The 18341-nt window shown below is 39.7% G+C and overlaps 3 protein-coding genes across 5 annotated transcripts in view; 2 read left to right on the top strand and 1 right to left on the bottom strand.

The window, feature by feature from the left end:
* kcnq5a (potassium voltage-gated channel, KQT-like subfamily, member 5a) overlaps positions 1–3005 on the bottom strand; it is a 119043-nt gene extending 116038 nt beyond the window's left edge. Inside the window, exon 1 of the mRNA XM_034682753.1 lies at positions 1557–3005. Coding sequence (XP_034538644.1) covers positions 1557–1936 — 380 coding nt within the window. The 5' untranslated portion in view covers positions 1937–3005. The remainder of the gene's footprint in view (positions 1–1556) is intronic.
* Positions 3006–9192: 6187 nt separating this feature from the next.
* Positions 9193–14577, top strand: cnrip1b (cannabinoid receptor interacting protein 1b). Its single transcript, XM_034682236.1, has 3 exons — positions 9193–9602; positions 10911–11055; positions 12798–14577. The coding sequence occupies exons 1-3, from the start codon at positions 9424–9426 to the stop codon at positions 12960–12962; spliced, it is 489 nt and encodes a 162-aa protein (XP_034538127.1). The 5' UTR covers positions 9193–9423; the 3' UTR covers positions 12963–14577.
* Positions 14578–15521: 944 nt separating this feature from the next.
* Positions 15522–18341, top strand: part of ppp3r1a (protein phosphatase 3, regulatory subunit B, alpha a) — a 36819-nt gene continuing 33999 nt past the window's right edge. The window contains exons 1-2 of one of the 3 annotated variants that reach the window (XM_034682144.1): positions 15526–15633; positions 15742–15826. In XM_034682144.1, the coding sequence (XP_034538035.1) occupies positions 15824–15826 (3 nt within the window). In that variant the 5' untranslated portion in view covers positions 15526–15633; positions 15742–15823. Of the gene's footprint in view, positions 15827–18341 lie in introns of all 3 variants that reach the window. The other 2 variants (XM_034682143.1, XM_034682145.1) reach the window with 2 other exon arrangements.

Here is an 18341-nt window from a genome sequence, read left to right as displayed (position 1 = left end):
TGTGGGCTGGTACTTGCCGGTGACATAGATATGTTTACATATGTATGTGTTGTATATATAACATGTATGCAAGGATAGATTTGTAGACTGTGAGAAAAATAACAGAGCAAGTGCATTTTGACATGAAAGTGAGGAGGCTTTTTCCTATGAAATATCTTCAGTAAAACAAGATATGACAGGTTCTGCATTGGGAGGTGTTTCAAAAAAAGCAAGACCATGTCCATGCCTCAGCATGGCCCAGCAGAACTGTAACCACCAACAAATCTCACAAATGACCAATTTATTCCAATCATCAAGCAACTACCTCTAAGATACAACTAAAATCCAGTCTACAGTTTAAAAGTGTGTATCTTGTTGACAAGCATCCTCAAGACGGAAAGAGGATGAGCAAATAAAACACTCATTCATTCAGTTTAGGCAGTCAAAGCCAGAAAAGCTCAGCCTTAATGTTAACAATGATCTCCAAATGGGTTAATTGAAACTGCATGACCAAATAGAAAACTGGAAGCTGTGTGTCTCGAAAAAAAAAAGAAAGGAAATCCAATTTTTTTTGCCATGACTGGGCAGTTTAACACCAGAAAAAAAACTAACTGTGGTCAGACTGAGGCTGGTTTGAATCTAAAAGTGAAACATGTCAGCTTTAAAAGTGTCCTATATCTGGACTTCTCCTAGAGCCAGTGATGACAGACTCAAAATCATGCACGATAGCACAGCACAGCATATTACATTCTGACTCTTCATTGAGGGCATGCCAACCCTCTTAAAGCGCCCAGATATGTAGGATTTCAAGTGTTTTGTAAAATTTGAAAGAGATTTTTCCTAATTGAGTACCTTGAATACTTAATTAACTCTACTTGAAGTTGTAGTAATTAGCTTTGCAATGTCATGTGCACATTTTGAAATACACACACACACACACACACACACACACACACACACACACACACACACACACACAAAGTAATAACTTAACATAATTGTCATATGTTTTGTCTCTCCTGTGTTGTCTGCACACTCTGGCTTAAGCAACAGGTGATCACTTTTTTGTGTGGTGCAGCAATGTATCCTTGAAAAGGTGAATTAAATCGATTTCCATCCAGGGTTGCATCCAACATCACATATGCAGGCAAGACATAGAGAAATGTGAGCAAGTGTTCTCTGTATTCATGTGCAATCTACTGTTTATGGTGGTGTTTCAATTATGCATGGTGCAGAGGTGTGTGAAACAGTAGAAGAGTGTTTTTGTAGAAATATGAACATTCTCCTGGAAACAAAATCCCCACACAGCTTGCATCAGTGTTACACTGCTGTGTGCACCATGACACCAGCTGGTCATTATCAGGGAAGCACAAGTCAAAATGAAATACATTCTATTGTACTTTCAAAAAGCAGAGTCATGAATTCACTTAATTCCTGTATAAATAAAACACTTACTTTTACAATTCAGAAAAGTCTTTTCACTGCAAACTTTTAAACGGCATCACAATACCTCACTTAAAAGGACAAAAAGAAAAGATTTCAAAAGGCTTGTCATGATAAAAAGTGTAAGTACTTACACAAAGGCGTGGTAAATAAAAGCCCACTCTCTTGGTCTTTCCAGCACGTTGTAGAGGTAATTCTGCAGGCGCCGGTAGCGCGCGTTCCGGCGGCCGCTCTGCGCGCTGTAGGTCAGCGGCTTCCCAAGCAGGCTGAGCCGGGCGCCCTGCTTCCTTTCCGCTCCCACCGCACCTGCCGAGGTGGGAGACAGGAGACCGTCCCCGACTCGCACAGCGTTATTCATCGTCCTCCGACCAGACTCCACATCTTTCAGCGCGTAGTCCTGCACCCGGCGTCCCGTGGAGGTCTTCAGCCAGAGTCCGGTTCCGCTGCTCTCCTCGCCGGTGTGACTTCGCGGCATGGCATCACCAGCGCTCTGCGCTGGGAGACCGGCAGACATTCACATGAAGCCAAGTGCTCTCTAGCCTGAGGGTGTTTGGCTTCTTTGACTTTTACCGTACACTAACTAAAACTGATAAGTGGGTTTAGTGTTTATTATCTAATCTGCTCTCATCTCATCATCCTGCGGGCGTTGGGGTTGATTCACCGTCCAGTTTGGACACTTTGGCCATCTGCGCGAGGCTGGAAAAGAGTTGGGTTATGAAGGAGTGGATCCCATCGAGACATTTGTCGGGGGGAGGGCTCTCCCACCCTCCCACACTCTCTTTCTCCCCTTACTCACTCTCACTCGCCGTCTTGCTTCATTAAAGTGTGAAGAGTCTTTGCTTCCCCGAAAGCATGGTTCACTTTACGCGTGGGACAGAAAAGGACGCTAGACGTCCAGCAACCTAGGAATCACTGGCAAGTGAATTGTTTGAGGGCTTTGGTTGTATCCGTGATTTTCACGTTTAAGTAATACATATTAACAGAAGTAATGTTCAAAAACACCGCTGCACCGATGACGCACGTTTTACGCAGGCAATGAAACAAGGGGATCTGTTAGATCTTAAAAAAATAATTTCAAGGCCAACACGTGCTCCAAGAATTCATCAGCCAAATTAATAAAAACATATATTAGAGAATTCATCAGCCTCCTAATCCAGAGTTGCTCTTTTCAGCAGAAAGTCCAATCTTTTGATTCTCTGTGCACTGAACTGAAACTTTAAAAGAGTAACATGTTGTGGTTCTCAAAGTATGGGATTATCATTTATTGAGCTCCCCTGGCCGAATAAAGACTGAACAGAACTTAAGCAAAGTTCGTAGTGGGACAATTGAACTGTAGTGCACAGATTGTCAAAGCGAATCCACTTGGTCACAAACGCAAAGGGATCCGTGCACGCCTTGAGTTTGTGTTGGAAACAGCTGCGACGCTCTCTTCCTTGACCGACCATGTGACCCTCGGCGAGTGTTGACTTCACGGTGATCTTTCCAACTAGCAGCGAAATAGATATCCTCTGATTAACACACTAAACACATATTCATTTCAAATGCCTATCAGTTCTACAGCCCCTGTGTCATGTCTCTGTTTCGTTTCAGTTATTTCCTAGAAGTTATTTTAACAACTACATCTGCTATTTCTGGATTAGATTTTTTTGTCTCTGATGTCAACCTTACAAAGCTCATAGTTATGTCAGCATGGTGACGCCATCACGTGCATCACTGATCTATTAGCAGGTTTTATGTTTTTTTTTAAGCACAACGTGATATGGGTCCATTCTTGTGATGGAAGTCTGACCTCTTGTGGGCATGTATTGACGTTGCAGGGGCAGACCACGTTTTGAGACTGAATTTATCATGTTATGTTAAACCGTCCCAAACAAGCTAAGTCCATACATATTAGTGTTTTATACTAGTCTAGTTGCTGGCCCCTACTACTGTGGCCATTCAGATAAAACAGCTACCAATTCTGTTCAAACTGAGAGATCTTTCTAACATATGACTCACCTCAACACATTTAGATGCAAAGAAAATATGTCTGTAACGTCTATTGCTGAAAACGAATGACACAGTACTAAGCAGCAAAATTAGAAAATAGTATAACCTTTGCTACTTAGTTTGGAATTGTCTAAAGCAGTTGTTCTCAAAGTGGGGTCCTGGGACCCCTGGGGGTCCGCAGACCATAGTGTGGGGGTCTGTGAAATAATTTGAATAAATTTCTAATAAATTATAAAATTGTGCTGTGTCATTACAGAACAGCATATACACCATTGTTATGATACCATTTGGTGGCTCGAAGGATATACAAGTGGTATTTACTTGATTCAAATTGAAGTGTTATCTGTTTATCACTATGGTACAGGTCTGAAGTATTTACATTGATACATTTTACAATACAAACAGTTCCAAGGGCAACTAAGAGTGCAAATGGTAGTAAGCATGTGCTTTAGTGATGGGAAGTTCGGCTCTTTTCAGAGAGCCTGCTCATTTAGGATCTTTTGTAGCCGTATATTTTACCTTAACTTTGCAAAAAACTAATGGTTTGTGTGTTGAAAATCCTTTTACGTACAGTGTTTTTATGAGAAGCCTTATAATTACCCAATTTTGTGGATTTATTCTGTTACTAAACCATTCTTACCCTAAAACCTAGGGTTGGGGTTAGGGTTATGTTTAGGGTTAGGGTTAGGGTTAGGGTTATGTTTAGGGTTAGGGATAAAGTTGTGATTAGGGTTAGGGTTATTATTAGGGTTAGGGTTGTGATTAGGTTTAGGATTAGGGTTAGGATTAGGGTTATGATTAGGGTTAGGATTAGGGTTAAGATTAGGGTTAGGTTTAGGGTTAGGGTCAGGGTTAAGGTTAGGGTTAGGGTTAGGGCTGTGATTAGGGTTAGCGCTGTGATTAGGGTTAGAGTTAAGATTAGGGTTGGGATTAGAGTCAGGGTCAGGGTTACATTTAGGGTTAGGGTTAGGATTAGGGTTAGGGTTATGATTAGGGTTAGTGTTATGATTAGGGTTATGATTAGGGTTAGGGTTATGATTAGGGTAAGGGTTAGGGTTAGGGTTATGGTTAGGGTTAGGATTACGGTTGGGTTTAGGGTTAGGTTAGGGTTGTGTTTAGGGCTAGGGTTATGATTAAGGTTAGGGTTAAGATTAGGGTTAGGGTTAGTATTAGGATTATGGTTGGGTTTAGGGTTAGGGTAAGGGATAAAGTTGTGATTAGGGTTAGGGTTAGGTTTAGGATTAGGGTTAGGGTTAGGGTTAGGGTTAGGTTAAGTTTAGAACCAGAAGCAAGCAAATAGAACAAGAACCAAACTCAAGCAAACCGAACCAGAACCGAACCAGCACCAGAACCGAACAAAAATCAGAACAAGAACTGAACCAGAACCAAACCAGAATCAAACTCAAGCAAACAGAACAATAACCGAACCAGTTCAAACGAACAGGGTTAGGGTGATGATTAGGATTAGGGTTATGATTAGGATTAGGGTTGTTATTAGTGTTAGGGTTAGGGTTAGGGTTAGGGTTAGGGTTAGGGTTAGGGTTTGTATTAGTGTTAGGGTTAGGTTTAGGATTAGGGTTGTAATTAGGGTTAGGGTAAGGCTTATGATTAGGGTTACGGTTAGGGCTGTGATTAGGGTTAGGGTTAGGTTTGGGGTAGCGTTAGGGTTTGGGTTAGGGTTAGAATTAGGGTTAGGATTAGGGTTATGATTAGGGTTAGGGTTAGTGTTAGGATTATGGTTAAGGTTATGTTTAGGGTTAGGTTATGAATTAAGGTTAGGGTTAGGCACAAGAACAAGAATGAAATTCAAGCAAACAGAACAAGAACCAAACTCAAGCAAACAGAACCAGACCAGACCAGAACCAGAACCAGAACCGAACCAGACCCGAACCAGAACCGAACTCAAGTTAACAGAAGCAGAACCAAACTCAAGCAAACAGAAGCAGAACCAAACTCAAGCAAACAGAAACAAACTCAAGCAAACAGAACCAGAACCAAACTCAAGCAAATAGAACCAGAACCAGAACCAAACTCAAGCAAACAGAACCAGAACCAAACTCAAGCTAAAAAGACCCGAACCAACTCAAGAAAACAGACCAAGAACCAACTCAAGTAAAAAGAACCAGAACCAACTCAAGCAAACAGGTACAAGAACCAAACTCAAGCAAACAGAACCCAAACCAAACTCAAGCAAAAAGAACCAGAACCAAATTCAAGCAAACAGAACCAGAACCAAACTCGAGCAAACAGAACAAGAACCAAACTCGAGCAAACAGAACCAGAACCAAACTTAAGCAAACAGAACCAGAACCAAGCTCCAGGAAACATTATTAATGTCCTCAGGTTGGCATTGAGAAAAATCAGTTGCCTCAGCTTGGATGGGTTGATCCGATTTCTCCTCTCTTGCCCTGTCTTCGAGAAGACCCTCTCAGAAGGAACAGATGAAGCCATGATACACAGCCTCCCCTCCATCACCTGTATCCTATCCTGATAGGTGATTGGCCACATGGCCGCCATGCTGACCAATCAAAACAAAGTTCTGCTGTGAGCAGAGCTGGAGCTGAGCACTGTGAGAGCTAAGCAGCGAAAGGAAAAAACTGGGAGCCGTCTCTCTCTCGATGTGAGCCGGCTCTTCTGATTCACTATAAAGCATCGACTCTCAGTGCCGCAGCTTTTGATCATCACTAATGTGCTTAATCTGTGTTACAATTATGAGGGGGTCCTTGGACAATTTTCTCACCTGTAAGGGGTCCCTAGCTGGCTCCAAAAAGTTTGAGAACCCCTGGTCTAAAGTATCTCTATAACATATCCAAGTCCTCCAAACCGACTTTTGTAGGCCTACAGTTGGCTACATTGAGAAAATTAAACATTTTTAACGTTAGCCAATATCTGGACCTTACCAGAGCATTGGAGTTTTAATTAGTAGACGGTTACTTACTCACAACATAAACTTTAGCACAATTAACACTGCAACAAATGTCAGCTAGCTTTATGCCTATAGCTAGCTGTTTGCCCTGAAATGGCAACTCAAGGAACAGCAGCATTGTGTTGAACATATCTAACTTACATATTAGATGCTGTTGAACATTTTGATCTTTGTGGATTTTTAGCGACAGACTCTGACCCAGTCTTGCAACAATGTAGTTTATGAAGTATTGTGATAAGGTGGTAAATCAACAGCTGCTCTGTTGTTTTTGGAGCAATGCAAGCAGGATGGATAGGCTGCAGACTGGATACAGGGCGAGGCAAGGCGGATGACATGACATGGTAAAAAACGTAAATCATAAAAACCTAAAAATTCAGTTAATCAAATTACATTTTAAAGTGTTCTCCACATGTTGGTGTAACCAAGCTAACTTGTTATTTCTGTGATCAATCCCACTATTTTTCCTCGATTTTCAACCACACATGGAAAGCTCACAGGGTGTTACTGTCCTGAGCACACCCCAAAAAGTTCAAACTCAAATTAGACTTATAACAAGTAGCTTAATGCACTGCCTTCAATTAAATGAAGGGTGGTAATACAGATTTCTATTTGTTAGTCTTTAACTTTCAAGGTGTAATATTTGTTTGATCTCTGATCAAAAATAATTTGTCCCAAAAATTGAAATCATGAGGTGTGACACGATGCTGTAATATTTTAATTATTCTGAGACTTTTTGGGACCAGGGGTCAATGTTAAGAAGAAAAAAACAGATGAAATCTCAGGAGAAGGTGGAAGGGATGGGAGGCTTGCTGCCTCCTGTGACCTTTTCACTAATTCCATTTTTTTTTGGCAGCACTTAAGTTCTTAACTTAGTACAAAACTTTGATTTTTGTTTTTTAATATGTACACATATGTTGACACGTTTAACCATAAGATGCCATGTGGTGCTATTAGTGCAGGAAACATTTTGTGGTGTGACATTAAATCATGACGCTGTTTGCTCGTCATGTCATATGATCTTTTTGACACACTATGACATGAACTGTATATTTTTTGTCAAAGAGTAATACATTATTTGTGAAAACAACTTCAACTTGTATTTTATAACTCATAACTAAGTTTCATGTATGATTTGTTCTTTTTTCATCAGCCTAATTAATATCCAACAAGTCAATGTGTAAGCTCTAACAGGTTATTGTGTTTGGATGATGGCAATATAAGCTCTTCTCCCCCTTGCTTTGCTCTACACATACATCTAAAATAAACAAGATGTTTCAATCTCTTGCTTTGTACTAAGACAGGACAAACTGCTACACTTACACACACGAACGCACGGGCACACACACACACACACACAGACACACACACACACACACACACACACACACAGACACAGACACAGACACAGACACACACACACACACACACACACACACACACACACACACTGCACATTGGAAATAAACCCTACATTACTTAACATATGATAAAGAAGCCATTCTCACAATTGAGTACAGTAACCTCTGAAAAATCATGGCATTATTAGAACTTTGTCTTTGCTCTAGCTAATCATGGCATTATTAGAACTTTGCCTTTGCTCTAGCTCCACATCACACAGTCTAGCTCAACATCACACAGTTTGGCTGCGTTATACTCTTTTTGGCTCCTTCAGTTATCTGTGGGATTGTTTTCCACTCCTGTATTTGTACAATATATACATGTTGTATTAATCCAAAAAACATCCAACATTAGGGGACAGTCCTCCTCCTCTTGCAAGCTCTGCCCTGGTACCACCCTTCACCTTAATCAAAGAGTATTTATGTAGAGTAGAGAGCACATCCTGGAAAAAATAATTACATGTAAGTGAAATACAGTATCTAAGGAACGTAATGATTATTAGTTACGACATAATTACTAAATCGAGAAAAGTAAACTTAATTTACAATTTACATGCAAAAACATTTATGACACACAGACCATTTTTGGCACTTGATTACAGAATTAGTAAAAAAAAATATCTATCCAATACAAAATAAGTAATTAAGATTTGATGCAACACAATTCAGCAATTTCCACTCAAATTTTTGAAATAATAAATGTTATCTCAGGCTGAGGTTTCACCCATAGTGGTCTCAGGATCAAGGCAAACATGAGATTATTATACAGGAGTCAAACAAAACACAAGGATTAATGTTGGACAAGAGATTATTTTGGCCCTAGAAACACACTGATTAACTGAGCATACATGAAAACATGGTAGAGTGTAGAGTTAGATGCGTTCAATGCAGATGCTTGGTGAATAGATGGATTGCAGGTCTGCAAATTGGTAGGCAGCAGATGTGGGAATGTTAACAAGGGTGGAAAATGTATCTCTCTCAGTGTACCATAGATTGGGCTCATGCTTTTTGCTTTCAAAGATACAGTTAGAAGTACCATAAGACTTTTTTTACTGACCAGCAGGGGGCAACCCCACTGCTTGCAAAAATAAAGTCTGAAGCCGATAAGAAGGTGACCTTACTTCTTACTTACTGACTTGTTTCTCAGAAATGATTTCCCATTGAGTGTATGAACTCAGCTTTCTTAGAGTGGAGATATGTTTATTTTTACCCCGTTGTCTGATTGTTGTGAATGTGGTAGTGTTATTTGGATTAAGTCCTATCCTGTAATTCCCATCCTAATTAAAGTAATCCACAGCCTTAGATGGGAAGATTTAAGCACCTCGGACAGCGACAACACGGGGAGAAATGCAACCAGGGAGCTGGACCAACAATCACGAATCATTATGGGGAGCACATCGAAAGAGAGCAGAGTGAGGATGGGTGGGGGGGACTGGGAGAGATTGGTGTGAGGGAGTGACAGATTTTCCCAGAGAGTCAGAGAGGGAGCATTGATCGGGATTAGGGCTCGTGCTGCAGGCTGAACGGGATTACAGAGCGCATCGCGGCGCAGTCCCCTGTGCTGTGCGCTCTGACATGGACTTGTACGCACGGCATTTGTCCGTCTGCCTGAACTGTTAAGCATCTGCGACCTGTTACCCACACCCTGCAATCCCGCTGATCCCGGTGAGATACACGCTATATGGAAACATGGCCGACGTCCCTCAGCTAGTCAAAATCGGTGTTGCTTTGAAGATGCTGCCCAACAACACCGCGGTGTACTTCAAGTCCGATGGAGCCAGGTTTGGACAGACCCGGACCATCAAGCTGCTGACCGGATCTAAATACAAAATCGAGGTGGTTGTCAAACCGGGAGCGGTGGAGGCCACGTAGGTATCCCCTTTGATTTTTGTTATTAACACAGAATATTTAGGCCGAGACATTACACACATTTCTAGCATATATGTTAAACATCTTTATTGCCCACTGTGAGGCAAAGGCAGTATTCCATTACATGTAGGCTATTTTGAAATTCCGGGAAATATCTATTTATATACCATAAGAATCACATTTCTGGTCAATGTAAAGTTGGATTACCAACCATTGATTGTTGCATTACCGATAAACAACCATAAAACATTGTGCTTTTAATATTAGCCTGTTTTTGTGGAATATGGTGACCTCGTGTTGTTTATGATATGATATTTCTCTCTTTTTCGGTAAACTGATGCTACAATGATGATTTTGGTAAAAAAAAAAATATATATATATAGATATTTTACTGGGTTACACTGCACGATGTGGCACTTAATGGAATTACTTCATTGAATAACTTCCTCGTAGATACACGTACATACTTTAGCAGGTTTACTAAGAAGCCAAATGCAGATTTTTTTAGGTTGCATTCAAGGACAGTAGGCGATATAGAAGTTACATGTCTGACATACATTAAAGAAAAAGGAGACATCAGAGTAGAAAAATAATATTTTATATTTAATTGCACGTTAAACGTTTTGTAACATTGGTCGTGTTTCTAATTTATATCCGAAGAACCTGCTTATTTCTAAAAGCGCTATGTCAAAAGACAGAGTGGGGAAGTAGGATTTTACGAGCAGCACTGGAAGGCAGCGTAAACCTCAATTGGCCTCGTGTCAAATCCTCCACAGATTAGGATTCCACGCTTGTTTTTTTGCGTGTCACCGCCCTCTTGTGATTTGTCTGCTATTCATAGTAATGTAATACGAGTTGTTGTGCTTTCATATCTACACGAGGATTAGTATAGTATATACATGAAAAACCAGGCTGTTATAGATGCCTGAATGGGCCCTGAATGAGATAGGCTTTAAGAATAGGTCACATGTGTGATGACTCATGGGGGATGTATTGGATTTAGGGCATGCTCATGAGACACAGCTGTACACCCATTAGATAAGTGAATTTCCAACATGATTTTCTGGCAGGGACAAAAAATGCTTAAGGGGTGATGAACTTACAGTTCCTCAGTAGCATGATCCCTAGTTTGAACATATTCTTTTTAATTTTGGGTTTTGTTACCATATGTTTAGTGCTTTAAAATCACATTTTTGGATACATTTTGTTTTCCCTTCTTGTCACTTGTTAAGTGTTATCTGAACATCCCTCCATCCTTCAAATGTGTATCAATTAATTAACCTGTTGTGTTGTGTACTTGTCTGCAGATCGATGAGTGTGGGTGGGATTACCTTTCCTCTGGAGCAGAAATCTAAAGACCCTCAGTCAGTTGTCTATACAGGCCAGTATGACACAGAAGGGGTGACACACACTAAGAGTGGAGAGAGGCAGCCAGTTCAAATCAACATCCAGGTATGCATTTCCTGTAAATACAGCAGGGAATTAATCTGTAAGAGGCTAGAGAAACTTAAATTTATGAAATCCTTTTATAGCCAGGAAATGATCAGGATCAGAGATGAGTGCGTTTGAATGTCTGTCCTGTTGGTAGAGACAATAAACTGCATGCAACACCTGGAGAAGAGCGTGCTTTTGATGTTGGAAGCTTGTGAAAGTATGTGGAGTAATTTTCCATTATTTGGCATTAATTTAGTGAGTTTGATGTTTACACAGGTATTCAAACTCTAACTCTACTTCTAAATCTGCTTAATGCCAGCAGTGAATTGCTAAATGAGGGTAATTTGTTCATGCATTGTTCTGACTTCCCCAAAACTAAGGGAAGCCAAATATGTGTTTCAGAAAAAAAACATTTGAAACAATGAGAATTATTTTTTTTTTTAATCTTCTCAAATAGTTGTTAAACTTGATCTGGTCAGCTGAATCCCTTTCCGGCTTGAAGTCATCCAAAGCTCTCACTTTCTCCACTCCCCCCTCTACCATCTCTCTTCATCCATCACTGGAGAAATCAAGAAATTAGATGTTTTTGCAAGTTTTGCAATTTCATGCAATTTCATGCACATATGTGTCTTTGGTCACATAATTAAAATAAATAACCAACTTTATAGTTTCTATTGAAGTAGCTGTTTCTCCATTAGATTATTTCTGTTAAGTTACTGCAATTAGCTTTGTAGATCCATGTACCTTATATGAATAAGGCCACAAAAAATTATTTAACTTCCTGTTTCTCTTCAGAAACAAAGACAGTGTAGGATGGTGTGTGACTAAGAGAGTGACACTGAGCATACATGCCCATAGCTGTAGCCTTCAGTCAGAACAGATGGGGATTCTCCACATTTTTTAAGTGAAAACTATCAAATTATTTGGATACAAATACATGCTTGGGTAACTGTAGAAATCCTTATATGGAGAAATTGAGTTACTGATGAATGTTAAAGTTTGTAGTTCATAGAACATAAACAGACAAGTGATTGTTTGGCCTATGAATGACATCAACTGAAAATATCTATCCTTAGATCAGATGTTCCCAAAGCATGTTGAGCTGATTGTCGTGTTCTAAGAAGCAACAGTCCAAAACATGAAGAGTTTGGATGAAGTGGTGTAGAATACTTTTAAGTTTTCTTGACCAGGACAGCTCGTCCAAACTATTGTGATCAACTTTTGATTAGCATTGATTTGCCCCAATATATATAAAAAATATTGAAGAAGGGGAACCCAAGTCTTGCCATATTGCCCTAGATTATTTGAAAATGAGAGCTCTTATCTTTCTTAACGAGTCATTATCTTGTGCACACAAGTTAATGACTTGATCCTAAAAAAATGATGATTTGTTGCACACAAGATAACTGACTGGTGTGCACAAGATAAAAATGTCTATAAACACTCTCAGCTAGCACATCTGATGTTCAGTCAATTTAAAAAGTCTACTTTTTAAGCCTCATTTTCAAATTTTCAAGGAGAAAATTGATAATGAAGGGTGAAACATGATGTTAATATTCAATCTGATTTGATGAGAATGTCTATGTCCATTTCTATCCTACCCATCTGCTCTGTTTCATCCCAGGGGGCTCTGAGATGTTATGGTGTGCGTTTGCATGTTTGTGTGTCCATCTGCCCACTCAGTCTGCTTCTTCTTCATTTCACCTTCACATGTTTGTTTTTTTTTACACATGCTTATATAATGTATGTGTCTCCTGCAGTTCACAGAAGCGGGGTCATTTGAAACTGTATGGCAGGTGAAGTACTACAACTACAACAAGAGGGACCACTGCCAATGGGGAAACAGCTTCAACAGCATCGAGTACGAGTGCAAACCCAATGATACGCGCACACTCATGTGGATCAACAAGGAAATGTTTGTCTGATGGAGGAACAGCCTGAAGTACTCAGTGTGTACTCTGCAATAACACACTGTTTCCTATCAGCAGTGAGTCATGGTAAACTGTAGACATGTTTTAATGTTTCCTGTTGTTCTCTGTATTTGCCCTCTTAACGATATCTGCCGTCAGTCCACTCCACGTAACCTTTATTTTGGGTTTCCGTAGTGTTTCACTCTACAAATATCTACCATTATCAAAAAATATATTGTTTTTAGGAGACAAATTTTACCTTTTCTTTTCTTTGGTGAAAATAAATGCACCAGATTTGCAGCAAGACGTCACATTGGTTTCCTTTGAGACTGGTGATGCTACTCGTGTCAAAATTATGACATATTCAATCCAGATTTCATTTGAAATTGTAAGAGTTGGAAAAATGGACACTTTATGGTAAATATTTTTGAAGTACAGTTTGGTGGTCGCGCCTTGTAACCCATGGGAGTGTCCATAGTTTTGTGTCCAGTGATGTGTGATTGTGAGTGCACATGTGCTTGTGTTTTCAGTTAACAGTGTGTCTGTATGCTTTACATAATGGTGCTTGCACAATGTATTTATATGCTCTGAAGAATCAGGTAAAGACTTTCATTTTCAAATGACCATAGAACATTTACAAAGATTTAAGCCACAGCAATGCTCAGAAAACCATCACCAGCATGAGTTCTAAAAGTCCCTGCCATGTGGAAAATAACATCTTGTGTCTTATTCAAGTCCAGTGTCCTTGCCATGATCTCTACGGGCTCTAATCATAAAAGTATGGTTATATTATCAAAGTATGCAAGAGGAAGATAACATGCCCAAATGATAATAAAATATAACTCAATACTTGTTCATTAGTTACCGGAATAAGTGCAGTTACTTGAACACAGAGTGTAAAACAGCACAACTCCCAGCCTATTTTGGAGCTGGTCTTTATTTAATGAACTATATCTGTATCACTGAGAAGATAGCACTTCCTGAAACATTTGTTTTCAAAGCATGTTTCAGGCCTTGTCTTTTACAGTGACAGTGCAGTGCAAAGCTTCTGTGTCAGCAGCTCTAATCCATGAAATTACCCATAATCCTGTTGTGAAGCCTAAGTGAGCCTACACCACTGCCTGCTCCTGGATTAATAAAAAGGGGCACATATGTGTTGTAATGGAACTCTCAAAGTATTATACTGTGGTACCATTTTGTGTACAGTACTATGCAGTTTTGGAAGTAGAGATTTTGTATTGCAGTGAAGTTGTTTCCCTATTTACAGTGTGTTTGTTTTCTCTACCTCTTCTAAAGGACCTATCCATAAGTATTAGTGTTTATTACAGAGGAATGTTTGGAATATTTATAACTTAAATACAAAATGTTGTTTTCTATTTATTGTGGTATTTAACATAATGTTAGTATCAGTAAAATATTTTTGTACGGTGAACCATTAAAGTTTTTATTATCATTATTGTCTGTATTTTTGGTAGAACTGAATTCAAAGTATTTTCTTTAAACTACTGAAATGACCTATGCAATAAATCAGTACAATATAAGAAATGGTGCAATGTAATGCTTAAAGGTACACACATTCTGACCTTTTTGTGAACTTGTTGTTTGTTAATAAAGCCACTGGTATTAACAATCTTTTTCTATTTTCTGTTTTTACTCATTCACTCAGAAACTTTGATCAACATTAAGGTGTATTTAAAGAAATGTACAACTCTTTGTATTGGTGAGTTTTCAAGACAACAGGCAAACACTTTTGGAACATGAGTGTTCCAATGGAGAAGTGCTCACTGACACAGATTTAGACAAATTTGTGTACAATATTTGACAGAAATAGACCTTTTGTGCACATAGAAAAAGTATTTTTGTGTTAGTGAGCACTTCTTCTTTGCCAAGATAATCCATCCACCTCACAGGTGTGGCATATCAATATGCTGATTAAGCAGCATGATTATTGCACAGGTGGGACTTAGGCTGGCCACAATAAAGTGTACATTGTGTAGATAGAAAAAGTCTTAGATCTTTGAGATCAGCTCATGAAAAATGGGAGCAAAAACAAAAGTGTTGCATTTATATTCTCGTTCAGTGAATACAGTCAAGCCCAAAATTATTCATACCCGGGGCAAATTTTGACTAATTTTTATTCAACCATCAAGTTTTTTCTTCATTGGAAATGACACAGGTGTCTCCCAGAAGTTAATAAGACATACCAGTGGAGGAATAGGAAGCGTTTGACTGCTGTAATAGCCAATAAAGGCTTTTTTTTATTGATTATTGAGAAGGGTATGAATATTTTTTCAACGTGCCACTTTTTGTTCAAATGTAAATAAAAGTTGAGAAATATTTTTTTACACAATGACGCCTCTTGTACATCATCTTATTTTCTTCTGGGATACGCCTGTGTCATTTACCACATTATGAATGAGCCTGGGGGGTATCTATCTGTAGTAAAGTCATGACATCAGTAGGTGGAGCCCAAGTACAAAACCTAACATGGAGGTAAAAATATAAATAAATAAATCCCACCTGTAGTTCCCGGATGTACAGTATCGCTGCACCTCCCCCCCCCCACCCCGTCGCCTCACATCTCCTCCCCTCCGCCACCGCCTGCTTGTCAAGCCGAGCCTCCTCCTCCGCGTACTGTCCCCTCCCAGCGGGTCTCCCTCCCTTGGCCACTGCAGCGAAAGCCTCGGTAAAGGCGAGAGAGACGGAGAAAGAGAGCCTGAAGCTGGGTGTGAAAGCCAGGACAAGACCTCAGAAAGCACCACAAACAAATTTTACTTTTTGTTTCTCGCCACAGTTCCGGCGGCCTTCCGACTTCCCCCCCCTGTTGAACCTCCTTTCCGTTCACTTCGGCTGGATTTCATCATCCGACCTGCAAGATGGTAAGCAGCCACGGCTCCTAATTTCACCCTCCGCCGAGTGGTAAATACACCACTGGTCAGGCCTGCGCGTCACTGTGTTGAATAATGTGGTGTTTGGACAGGTTGTTTTTCCGTGGTGAGGACTGTGCTGCAAGTTTTGCAGTCGACACTGTGGAGCTCCGTAAAGAAGGAAACGCTTCCCTCACCCACTTTTGGCTCACAGTGGCGCGCTCTGTGCAACACCCCGGGGCTGACAGTCGCCTGAAGGCTGTGGCCCAGATATTTCTTATCCCTCCTCGGCACTCTTATTAGCAACGAGGCCTGTGCAAATTAGTTTTCATGACAAAAATACACGCTTGGTTTGGGCCTGAGGTTGGCGACTGAGTGTGGCACATTTTGACACACCAGGCAGGGAAATGAAAAGTCTGCTCAGAATACTGTGTCAAACTTAAACTCCCCTCCACTTTGATGTGTTTTGTAGTTAGCGTGTCAGTGTGTTTATAGTTGCAACATTGTTACTTTTGAGCTCGTGGGCTTTAATGAAAAAAGTCCGTGGCGACATTTGTGTCAATTTCCAGCGGTTGTCGAAGAGACTGCCACAGCAGGGCTACTCGATTGGCTTGGTTTGTCCTGACTAATTGGTCAGTAGATTTAATATGTATATATCTATATGAGTCTGAGTTGCCTAGTAACCGTTAAGCATCCATGTAGTGACCAATAGGAGTGGACCTGTGTGGACAGTATGTCGCCCAGGCCTGGATCCATACTCAGCTTGAAGGAGGTTTAAAAGTGACATGTTGACAGTAAGGGCGTAGCTCTGAGTTTTTTTTCTCTTTACCACTAGAGCTACTTATCCAACCCCACACTGGCCACTTAATACCCACAACTCCTTTCAAACCAACTATTGATCAGACACACCTCCACACATCAATGTTCTGATCTTATTGATGCCCAACATAAAGCATACAACTGTAAAAGATATATTTATCTTATCTTTATTTAAACTCGAAAATTATTGAGAGCAAGCCCTCATTTACAATGACGACGAGCATATAAAAGAAACATTAAAATGCATGACAAGCAAATAAAAGATAAAACCCTAAAAGAAGGATGATCAAAAACAGACGACAATTAAAAGTAATGTTACAACCATAGAAAAATAATGTTCCACAAAGTCAGTGAAAACAGGTACAATCAGAGATTCAAAAAGGTTAAAACTAATGATTTAAAATGATTAAAAGAAACCAGTGCATTTATTTTTAAAGTGCTTTGCAGGGAGTTCCATGCATATGGTGCAAATACGCAAAAGGCAGATTTTCCCAGCTCAGAATTAACTCTGGGAACCTGGAGAGTGAGCCAACCAGTTGATCTGGTATGTTTTGCTCCAGAGGACCAAACTAGCATCAAAGATAAATATGACGGTAGCATCCCAATAAGTGCTTTATAAATAAAATTTCACGTCTTTCTGCCAGAGAAGACCATCCCACCTTTTGGTAAAGTATGCAATGATGAGTGCTGTAACTATCACCAGTAATAAAACACAGGGCACAAGGAAGGCATTTTTATGGTTTTAAAATAAAAGACTTATCCTTTTCTTTTCTTTTTTTTTTTTTGGTAACAGCTGTTTTGAAGTACTACCATATTTGCTGAGTCACCTCTTGAGGCAGCTTGATTCTTTTTGGGCAGCATGAATTTTTGTTGTGCATGACCTGTTGCTCTTTTAGTGGATCATGCAAATGTCACAAACTTGGCACAAGCCGATGAATAAGCACAAGTTTTATGTGTAAACTAGTGCTGGAACAGTGTCTCTGAAAAGCAGCTTTATTTGCATTGCTGTAAATATCAGTCATTTTGTTACAAGAAATGTCAAAAGTTATTTTTAAACTTTGACTTTCCCAACCAGAGAAATGTAACAAGTTGTGATCTTCCTTATAGTCTGACTGATACAATATTTGGTGCAAAAATTGACTTGTGAAGCATACTGTGTCAGTGTGCATGTTTTCTTTAATATGCTGATACAACTATTTGCTAAAAGATGACATCACAATTTGCCCAGCAATATTGTTTTAGGTTCAGATATGATTCAAAATCCCCCCATTGACTCAGGCACTAAAATGTATGACAATGTAAAATGTTAAATATATATATTTCAAACACTTACAGCAAAGTTTCCCTCTGAATACTTTTGCTCTGTCGTATCAGTGCAGGCAGTTAAGCAAAAAGAGTGTGAGCTCCCCTGGGTCTTGTTTTGAGAGGCACATTACAGAGTAAAATCAAAACCAGATAACTCAATAAAACAGAGTATATGTGGGTAAACTGTTTCAACGGGAGCTTATGAATTGTGGATCAAGGTTAGTGTCCCTGTGGGTGCATATTATGAAGCATTCAAAGTGCCTCTGTATAAAGGCCAAGAACCAGGAGCATCATCTGTCTTGGATGCAGAATCAAAATGAACACCTTAAATGTTGGCTTCTAGATTTTTTTAAAAGGACATTGACAGTAGGTTCTGTGGAGAGCTAGCTTACCTGTAACTTGT

This window comes from Notolabrus celidotus, chromosome 4 (genome assembly GCF_009762535.1).
Source record: "Notolabrus celidotus isolate fNotCel1 chromosome 4, fNotCel1.pri, whole genome shotgun sequence".
Lineage (NCBI taxonomy): Eukaryota > Metazoa > Chordata > Actinopteri > Labriformes > Labridae > Notolabrus > Notolabrus celidotus.
This window is presented reverse-complemented; position numbering and strand designations above follow the sequence as displayed.

Bases quoted from the DNA above. Each gene is read 5' to 3' on its own strand.
- cnrip1b (XM_034682236.1), top strand. From the start codon at position 9,424: ATGGCCGACGTCCCTCAGCTAGTCAAAATCGGTGTTGCTTTGAAGATG. The intron at 9,603-10,910 runs GTAGGTATCCCC...ACTTGTCTGCAG, and splicing joins CCGGGAGCGGTGGAGGCCAC to ATCGATGAGTGTGGGTGGGA. The intron at 11,056-12,797 runs GTATGCATTTCC...TGTCTCCTGCAG, and splicing joins CAGTTCAAATCAACATCCAG to TTCACAGAAGCGGGGTCATT.